This window comes from Cupressus sempervirens, chromosome 1 (genome assembly GCF_028749045.1).
Source record: "Cupressus sempervirens isolate cs-2001-9-10 chromosome 1, ASM2874904v1, whole genome shotgun sequence".
Taxonomy (NCBI): Eukaryota; Viridiplantae; Streptophyta; class Pinopsida; order Cupressales; family Cupressaceae; genus Cupressus; species Cupressus sempervirens.
In genome coordinates, this window is record NC_143118.1 from 352,087,362 (window position 1) to 352,097,519 (window position 10,158).

Sequence of the window (10,158 nt, forward strand, 5' to 3'; positions counted from 1 at the left end):
TTTAAAAATTGAGTGCACATGCTCATAATGTATTCCAAGTGCATACACCGTACACGTAAGAGAGTTTATGAGATGAGGATAAGAGAGCATAGATTGGCTCCAGCTTATCAGATGAGGATAAGAAAGCAAGTGCCACGTTGCAAGGTCGGTGTTTTCACATGTTTGAGATGCGATGGAATGCCCAGCTGCACAAAACTCAAAAACGCTGACGTGGTGCGTCTATCCTCACTTAAACCGATAACGACTCTTTCCATCCAGTGGGCGACTACTGTCGTCTTTCGTTAACATCGGCACTTTTCACGACTGCTCTACCAATAAGCAATTGCCACACATCTAAATTATTGGACCATAAAATCTATAAAACCGAACTTTACTAATTAATTGTTCTCGGTATTTGTTTCAGGCTGGGAAAAGGCTTCTCATTTTAAATGCTTTGGTAGAGACGTTCCAGGTTGTTTATGAAGCTTTACACGGATTTATTTCCTGTCAAATTGGCGGCCCTGGTTGCCTATGTACGTCCTTTATATATTTTTGGGATTGCTTGGAGTTTCTTAATTTGAAAGTTTACTAACTTTTATTTATTTGTAAAATTAGGGTTTCTGTATTTCAAGTTTATGTGTATATATCGAAGCATTCTTTTAATTAATCTGTTTGGAGGGATTGAATTTTATATTAATCCCAACTCATTTGCAATGAACAAGTCTATTATCAATTCACCAATTAACATCCTTTGAATTATAATTTCGTTGAAACATAAATAAATAAAAATGTTTTAATATTTGAAGTACAGGTCACCTCACCTTATGTCCAATTTGAAATCATTTTAGTTTGTCATATATGTAATTTTTATTGTATATTTATTTACGTGTTTTTATTTTTTTAAATAAATTTTGATATATTTATAAAAAGTTGGTTTTAATTAGTTTAAGAAAAAAGATGAGAACTTTTTTCTACTGGTAAATTGTATCTACCTAATAATTTTTAAAAATATAATTATTTATTTATTTTCTTAATAAAAGGAAGTGTCTTAAAAGAGTTTAAAGTACTAATAGGTTTTTTTGAATTTTTTAAACTATTTTGATTGATCGTTCATCAACTTGTGCACCACTATTAAGAAGGGGACAGACTAATGTCCATCTAAATGCACTAATGACAAAATAAAGACGTAGTGATTTTTTTCCAAATATTTTTTTGTTATTTTTGACTCAGAAAAATCCATAATATTTTCAATAGTGGCCTCCTTAATAAAGACTATTAATAAAAAGTACTGATATTTTATTTGATTCCCAAGTTTTGATGCAAATATTTCATCAATTTGCCATACATCATTTTACCCTTGAATCAGTCAAACGAACCGGCAAAGTTGACCGTCAAATTTGACAACGCGGTAGCCCTTTCGAAACGAATTTCTGACGTGTAAGCCACGGCAAAGATATATTTGGCGACCGGCCACTTGGTTTCCCGCTATTCACCTATAAAAACCGATTTCTTCCATTTCGAAAAGTTGTTCTTTCATTGGACAACTGGATGAAGACTTAAATTCCTCAAAACCCCCGTTATATCACTTTCTTAGAACCGCCGGTTTTTCTTTTCCACAGGTTGGTGCTGAAATTATTGTTTTCTGCTTTCTGCTTTCTGCTTTTTTTATTATTAAATTTGCGATAGAAGAATGGTGGTTTTTGGGCTGTGGTATTTAAGAACAGCGGGCGGTATTTGTGTTTGGGTAGTGGGTTTTAAGGGCTGCCACTGCCCTGCAGAGGCTGCGGGTTCGAATCTCGATCGCCACAGCGGCGCTGCTGACTCAGAAGGGCTTTTAGTTTCGTGGGTTTTTTTGACTGGAAAAATTCTGTCCGTTTTGTAATGCTGGTGAGTTCGGGGATGAATGGATCGTGGGATTTGTTTTAGTTAGGGTATGCGCAGGTACATTGTTGATCGAGCAAGTGAGGGAATTAGTTAGGTTTTTTTTTTTGTTTGATTGAAAGTTCTTTTTGCTCATTCTGTATTTGAACTGAAATTTGAGGGTAATCAATAGGTTCTGAACTTTTCAGTTTTAATTTGTACAGGTACATTGCCGATCAGCGAAGTGAAGGGAATTCGCTGGGTTTAGTTTGGCGAAGAAATTTTTGGATTGTGAAATGGAAGTTGCTTGCTGCCACCCAGAAGCGATCATGGAAGATAAGCAGAATAAGGGGTTCAAGCTGCATGGGTCAGTATTTAAATTTAGACCATTTTGCCTAAAACTAGGAACATCTACCCAATTCATTCCAGATAATGGTATTGTGGCATCACTAATTGCATTGAATTCAGTTCCCCGTTCAACCTTATTTGTTTGTTTGTATTTTAGATTTTCTTGCCTCGAGTTTGGGTGCGTTTGTTGCTTATATTTTAGAGCAACTTATAAAAATATCGGTTCACGAAGGTGCTTTCTTTGTTGTAGTTTGTATGCTGTTGGGAATTTTAAGTTAAATTTATTAATCTGAAGTGTTAGATTTTATAATTTTATTTTATTTTTTGAAATGATGGGTCGGAAAAACCTACGATGAAGTTATGAAATCATCCATATTTTAAATCTCACTGATTGATTTATCATAGCATTTTGATGCGTTGAATTGCAGAAAACTTTTCTTATTAATTATGTTTTGGTTATTCCCTCTGGCTTAATTCTTGTTTTCATACGATCTCTGACAGAGAGCAAAAAATTGTTGATTCCTTTGTCAATTGTCATGGAAAATTAATGAATTTCACTCTGCTTGGCAATTCTAAATCAAATGCTAGGATTCCATTTCTAAGGGTACGAAACCCTGCTTATGCCAAATGCATAATCATGAAAAAAACGTTCTCATAAAAATTTTGTCTGAGCGAAACGTCTTGAATAAGCACTGCCTCTTTTTATGTTTTACACAGTACTAGACACATACTTCAACACACTCTTACCCCCAATCTATCCCGATCCTCTCTTGCTCTTCATCTATTATTTTTCCATTACACTTTTTGTAATAAAATTTTGTAATTGATTAAAACTAATGTAATATTGATTAACACTAAACTTTATGAAAAGTTTATCATTTGCAATATGTCATTGTTATATGATTTATGATTTATGATCTTGTTCATGTTTAAGTTTGTCTTTTCTAAATATTTTGCATATATCAAACATCTAAATATTTTACATATATTATAATTACAAACATATAACAAATCTGAAATTGAAAACAATACATTACATCTGCAAACTTTACCACTGTTCTTGATTGGAAAACTAATTATCATAACTCATATTTTGACATTTTTTATAAAATATAAAATTATATTTAAAAAATTGACATACTCAAATATCTCCTCCACCCGTACCCCAAGTAACCCCATCCCGGTGCAACGTTGGTTTTTAAATTTACATTCCACAAATGTTGGGTTCCACCATTTGAAAATTTGTATTTATAAGCCCCTGTATTCCAAATTTGATGAGTTTTTGCTAAAGGTGTTTTATGTACTCTTTCTTTATTATTGTTTCTCGTCAAATAGATAAAATTAGATATGTACGGCATAACTTTCATGTGATTCAGTCCATGTATTGCTGATAGCTGTTCTTTGATATTGAGGTTTTGTTACGAAGATAGTGACTTGCTTTGGTTGTTGCTGATTGCTATGCAATGGGTGTTCGGTAAAGAGTTTGCTCGTCCTTAACATTTCAGAATTTGAATTAGTGGCATTTAATCTAAAATGCCCGGTGGCATAATAACCCTTGCATCGTGAGGTGCAACTGTCAGTGTTTATTCTGCCTTTGAGATTCATCGTTTTCATGTTCTGTCAATATTAATGTATACTTGTTTTTGCATGATGTTGTGTACTATTTGTTCCGAATCAAAATGATTGCATGCAGAAGAAGATAGTAAGTCTTATGTGCCAGTAGGATATCTACTTTTAATTATCATTATATACTGATAATGGTAATTAATTGCAGGTGTTCACATTACCGTCGAAGATGCCAAATAAGGGCTCCATGCTGTGATGAAATTTTTGACTGCAGACATTGCCATAATGAGGCGAAAGTATGTCTCTATTCTTTACTCTATCCAGTTACAATCTTTTCTTTTTTAATTCATTCTCCATTGTTAGACGAAGATCTCTCTGTATCAACCTCTAAACTTCGAGCATATATGTGCTGGCTTGTGGTGTTCCTAAACAGAATTCTATGGAGATCGATGCACTTGACAGGCATGATATTCCTCGTCATGACGTACAAAATGTATATAATCTCTTTCCCTTTCTTGTCAGATATTATTTGTTACTCTGATTTTGGCATGCCAGATATTTGTATTTATTAAATTATCTTATAGATTATATAGCATTATAAATTGAGTAGAAGTAAGACTTGAAAGATTGCTACGTTGCAAGTTTAACCTTCTTCTATACTGAAGTTTTAATTTGTATTTATCTATTTTGGCAGGTCATGTGTTCACTTTGTAGTACTGAACAAGATGTAAGAAATGGACAATGCTCTTCATTAATTTTAATTTATGTTCTATATCATGTTGATCCATGTATAATGGGTGATACCTGATTCTGCAATTTCCATGGCTGTAGGTTCAACAATACTGTGTTAATTGTGGCGTCTGTATGGGGAACTACTTTTGTGAGACATGCAAATTCTTTGATGACGATGTATGTTCTAATTCCTTTCTTTTTTTTGTAGTACTGATTCCTCGGAATAAAGTTTAGATGTGATAAAAGGCCTTGAAAGTACGCATAATCTTCAAAGACAATTTTCTCTACCATACTGCATACCCAAAAATGCATTGAAGCAATAAATTGTTCAAATCAAAAGCATAAAACAGAAGAATGTATTTATTGCTAATGAAACTTATAAAATATTCTTTTCCAGGATTCAAAACAAAAATATCATTGTGATGGTTGTGGCATTTGCAGGTATAATTCTAATTGAAATCGTAATCTCCTGTTTTCATTAGACTACTCTGAAACCGAACATAGATGGATTCCTTGCAGCTAATTTGCAGCTAACTCTGGTTAATTATGTTATTTTTCAGAATTGGATCGAAGGACGAATTCTTCCACTGCTATAAGTGTGGTAGGTTTCCTCTTCACTTGTTAGACTTATCAAATTCTCTCCCTTTGATGGCTGTTATTTCATTCTAATCAATAAATTACGAGTTAGCTGAAGATCAATGCTAATGTGTTTTCTCATGAATCTTTTTCCAGGGTGTTGCTACTCTAACTCTTTGAAAGATCGCCACCCTTGTGTTGAAAAAGCAATGCACCACAACTGTCCTGTGTGCTTTGAGGTAGGTTACATGGTTCACAGTTAAAGTTTCAAATTAATACAAGTCCGATACTGCATTTTAATTTTAATTTGAGAGATTGTAGTTGTTTCCTTTTTTCACAAATGTTTATTGGGCTCTTTATATGCAGTTTTTGTTTGAGTCTATAAAGGAAATCAGTGTTTTACCTTGTGGACACACAATACACAAGGATTGCTTAGCAGAGATGCAGCAACATCAACGGTAAGTTATCTTTAAGGCCTTAAAATACTTGAACCGAGAGATTGAAATGTACTAGTTAGGTGTAATGCCTTATGGTTTTGTGTATTACTCTTGGTTTAAATAGCTTCTGCGTAACACTTATAGGCATGAGGCCATGAGAACAATGCAGTTTTCTGAGGAAATACGGTCAAATTACTTTTTTAGCTGGATGATTTTGTATTCTCCTTCAAAAGAATTTCGATCTAATATATATTTGTACTTCCAGATATGCGTGCCCAGTGTGTTCAAAATCTATCTGTGATATGTCTGTGGTGTGGGAACGACTTGACCAAGAGGTAGCTATTTGAGTGTTACAACTTCTTTAATATCATGTTTTTAACATTTGGGTGTAATGTTTGACAATTTTTTTTTAGATTGTGTTGTTTTTTATCAATGTTTTGAATCACATTCTATGATCTATTAGGATGATAAAAAGAGCATAAGGAGATCATAGTGTGATCCAAAACATTGATGAAAAACTACTACATTGTCTATCCAGAAAGTTGTCAAACATTATCTATAGATTGTGGAAATCTGTTCTCTTTTATCTTTAGGTGTAATAAAAAATGAAAACAAACCTAATATAAAATATGATGATATTTTCTGGTTGATGACAAAATTGATTTAGCTGAATTTGGAAACTGGATATTAGATTATGGCAGTTAGTTTGGCGAGTTTGCGTCTTACTTTTGATTATTTTGGCGAGTTTGCGTCTTACTTTTGATTATTTCATTTGTTCTGTAGGTTGCTGCAACTCCAATGCCGGAAATTTACCAGAACAGAATGGTAACATGACTAATGTTGATTTGATCTGAAAGCATATATTAAATGTACCCACGGTGCATTTTAGAAAAAATAGATCATCAGAATCCAGTTTATTCACTTCATTAATTGCCTTTGAGCAGGTGTGGATCCTATGCAATGACTGTGGAGTAACCTCTGAAGTCAGTTTTCATATAATTGCACACAAGTGTCAAACATGTGATTCGTATAACACTCGGCAGACAAGAGGAGGTCCTGAAAATTCCTGTGCATCCAGAGTTTGATATGCTTAAATCTCTTTGGCGATCTCTCTAAGATTCCTGATGATGAGGAAGGTTTCTTATTCACAGCCATGAAAAAGCTTTTTGCTGCACATTGCTATGCCCTGGCAGTGGTTCAGAGAATTCATTGCAGCTGCTGTATCCTTTGAAGCGCTACTTTGCAGCAAGCGAATATTCAGCAGATCTAGCATGCAGATGTACTGCGTGACTCGATAAAATGCTACAAGCCATATCTGTCCTGCAGAATCGCAATTGCAGTATAACTGCAAATCTCTTTGTGATTCCCGACTTTTCCTGAGGAAGCAATGTAGTACTTAATTTCCGATATAATGTTTGCCCCCTTATTTCATTTCATAACGTTGCTTCTTGTATGTTGTGGATCTTCATAAGTGTTCACCACTATAAGCAATTTACTGTTATCAGTTTATCCATTTTTTTTATCAGGGATTCCGGTGATATGTCTACCTTTTCTTTAGAATGAATTTAATTACACAAACATGTCATTTATTTTTGGTAGGAAATAGCTTTTAGGATGGTAACGGAAACTCCTAGAACTTAGGAAACCTAAAACAAGAGAACTGGTAATTGTGTTATTGCTGTTAGATGATTTCAATTGACTTTGATATTCCAATATTATTAATGCAGAATTTACTTTACTTTTAGATTGTTGCAGAGACTAATGTTATTATGATGACAATAATTTGGTAAAGGATGCTCTTCTTAATCTAATAAAATTTTAAAAATTGTAAGAATTGAACAATTGTAAGAATAAAAACATGTATTTTTTGTTATTTCTAATATAATGATATTGCACATTTAGAAAATCAACATTTAATTTTTTACGAAGATTCGTCATATGTACCATTTCCTACCAACTCTTATTTATCTTTTTTATTTTGGAAAGTAAAATCACTCTAGAAATCTTTGAAAATTGTAACCCTCCATTTTGAGGCTAGCCATCCTTATACTAATAAGTAGGAGATAATTTCCACAGGAAGTCAAATTGTGATATTGCTATTAGGATTTAATTGTGTGATTTGAGTCAAACTCATTGACCCATATTTCATGTTTAGTTATTCAACATGAATCCATCTCTCATGAGAATAAATGGAACACTTAGCACTCATCTCTCATGAGAATAAGTGGAATCCTTATACTATTCTCCCTTTGGAATATGCCAAAAAGATGTTTTCAAATAACAATTGGAACTCATTAGAGTGTAAAGAAATTTTATTATTCCTTTTAAATGGTACTCTATACATCAAGACATTGAAATATCATTGAGCAAAGTTTGATACCCTTAGAAGCTTCTAAAGTTTTCAAATTTGAGTTCAATTTTTTTGAACCACCTTGTCAAAATGAAATGATCCTATCAAGAAACTCTACTAATGGTTTCAAATATCTAAAATGAACCTCTAGATAACAAATAAAACAAATCGTGTTCAAATTAACAATTTACTATAAAAAAAAATTACAATACCTTGCTAATAGCCGCATGCATGTGCTTAGTGCATTGATCAACCCAAAAGGAATGACTAACCACTCATACAAACTCTCTTTTATCTTGAAGGTTGTTTTTCGTTCATCCAATTCTTTATTCCAAATCTTGTGATGTTTAGTTTTCGGATTTATCTTTATGAAGTACTCAGCTCCACTTAAACAATTCATAATGTCATCCATCTTTGTCAAGTAAAAGTTATACTTGATAGTAATCATATTGATAGGATGAGAATATGTGCACATTGTGCATTCATAAATTGTCTTTGGTGTTGTTATTGCTTGTACAATATATGGACTTAAACTTCCTCAAATCAACCTTTTTTGCACCAATTATTGCATTAATTTGTTCAACTCTTTACTCTTTGTTGTAGTCATTCTATGAGTTTCTTTATTCAACAAAATGTCTCTAGGAATACAAACTTAAACTTTCTCAAATCAAACTCTTTTGCAACAATTATTGCACTTATGTGTCCATCTCGTTACTCTTTGTTGTAGTCATTCTGTGAGTTTCTTTATTCAACAAAATGGCTCTAAGAATCAACTATATTTGATGAGTAATTTTTCTTATTTGGAGTAATTCATCAAGCATATTATCGAATACAATATCCTCAAATGCATCCAACAAATCTACAACTTCTATAGGCATATCTTATACTTCTTCTAATTGACTTTTGTAATTAAAGAAAAATGGATATGCTCATGCTCCATGTCTTCTAGAAACTTTCTTCCATTAACTAGATATATTATTTCTTTGCTATATTTTTTTTTATCTATTTCCTTCAATGACTTCCACGTTGTCTTAGACTCCATCCATTGTCAAAGAATAAGTATTTGCATACCCATCAATGTATTGCATGATGATCAAATTGGTCTACTTTATAATAATAGACGCAAAAATCTATAGGAATAGTATCACACAATACCTCGTCGTGATATTGTTTGTGAGGAAGTAGTTGGTCAATGAATACCTATTGGGAATTACCTTTCTTTTGATTCTTCACCTACCACTTGCTTAGTTGTAACAACGAGTCTTACTAATCCTAAGTTTTCTTGTTTTAGGTTTCCTTCCATCAGGAACTCATATTCCTTCTGAAGAAATTCCTTTCTCAAGATATGTGTCCATTCCCCCTCCTTAGATTCTTGTGTGACATCATTTCCCTATCCTACTACTCAGATAAGGAGGTAAATTTGGGGCTTCCATAGGACGTATGTTACAAATTATCATTTTTTGTTCACTGAGAGTGGTATGAACAAAGTCTGAGGATTCAATTTGGATGTTTTGATGGTCACCATAGGTACAATAGTTTCTTTAAATATATTTACTACGTTTACTCCTAATCCTATGAATCTTCCTATTTACTAGGTTTACTGCTAATCATGATAGGTTTCTCTTTATTCCATTCTTCTTCATTATCCTTTGAATATCTTTCTATAAATACAAGGCTTTTTATGTCCATGAGAAAGGTGTAGGTTAGTGAATATCTATTGGGAATTATTTTTGTTGTAGTTCTCTACTTACCACTATCTTAGTTGTAGTAATGAGTCTTGCTTAATCCTATGTTGTCTTGTTCTAGGTTCCCTTACATTAAGAACATCCTATTCCTCTTGGAAAATATCTCTTTCTTGAGATATTTGTTTCCCCTAATCATGATAGTCTTCTCTTTATTCCATTCTTTTTATTTTTCTTTCTTATCTTTTCATAAATATAGGACTATTCATGTCCATGAGAAAGTAGTAGGTTAGTGGATAGATTTTTGGAATCGTCTTTGTTCTGGTTCTCCACCTGCTACTTGCTTAGCTCCAATAATGAGCATTATTAATTCTAAGTACTCTTGATCCAAGTTTTCTTCCATCAAATGCTTTTATTCTTGGGAATTTTCCTTTCTTGAGATATATGCTCACCCACCTCCCCAAATTCTTATGTATGCATCATTGCCCTATATTGCTACTTAAATGAGTAGGTAAATTTGGGGTTTCCATGGGAGGTTTGATATAGATTATCCTTTCTTCCTCAATAGGAGTGGTGTGAATAGAGTGTGGGGACTGAATTTAGATGTTTATGATAGGTGCAATAAATG

General features: G+C 33.0%; 1 protein-coding gene across 5 annotated transcripts; it reads left to right on the forward strand.

The window, feature by feature from the left end:
- The first annotated feature begins 380 nt into the window (after window positions 1–380).
- Window positions 381–7,011, forward strand: LOC149577683 (E3 ubiquitin-protein ligase RZFP34-like). 5 transcript variants are annotated; one of them, XM_089825101.1, is made up of 13 exons: window positions 381–512; window positions 2,064–2,206; window positions 3,962–4,049; window positions 4,187–4,246; window positions 4,448–4,480; window positions 4,585–4,662; window positions 4,883–4,926; window positions 5,046–5,086; window positions 5,218–5,300; window positions 5,428–5,519; window positions 5,764–5,833; window positions 6,282–6,323; window positions 6,443–7,011. In XM_089825101.1, the coding sequence occupies exons 2-13, from the start codon at window positions 2,136–2,138 to the stop codon at window positions 6,581–6,583; spliced, it is 843 nt and encodes a 280-aa protein (XP_089681227.1). In that variant the 5' UTR covers window positions 381–512; window positions 2,064–2,135; the 3' UTR covers window positions 6,584–7,011. The 5 variants fall into 5 exon arrangements, with proteins under 5 accessions (XP_089681227.1, XP_089681235.1, XP_089681217.1 ...); XM_089825109.1 differs by lacking the exon at window positions 381–512 and adding an exon at window positions 1,472–1,598; XM_089825091.1 differs by lacking the exon at window positions 381–512 and adding an exon at window positions 1,728–1,866.
- Window positions 7,012–10,158: the final 3,147 nt, after the last annotated feature.

Excerpts from the sequence above, each read along its gene's own strand:
- LOC149577683 (XM_089825101.1), top strand. The coding sequence starts at position 2,136 with ATGGAAGTTGCTTGCTGCCACCCAGAAGCGATCATGGAAGATAAGCAG. Across the intron at positions 4,050-4,186 it reads ATTGCCATAATGAGGCGAAA|AATTCTATGGAGATCGATGC; the intron begins GTATGTCTCTAT and ends GTTCCTAAACAG. Across the intron at positions 5,520-5,763 it reads GAGATGCAGCAACATCAACG|ATATGCGTGCCCAGTGTGTT; the intron begins GTAAGTTATCTT and ends TTGTACTTCCAG.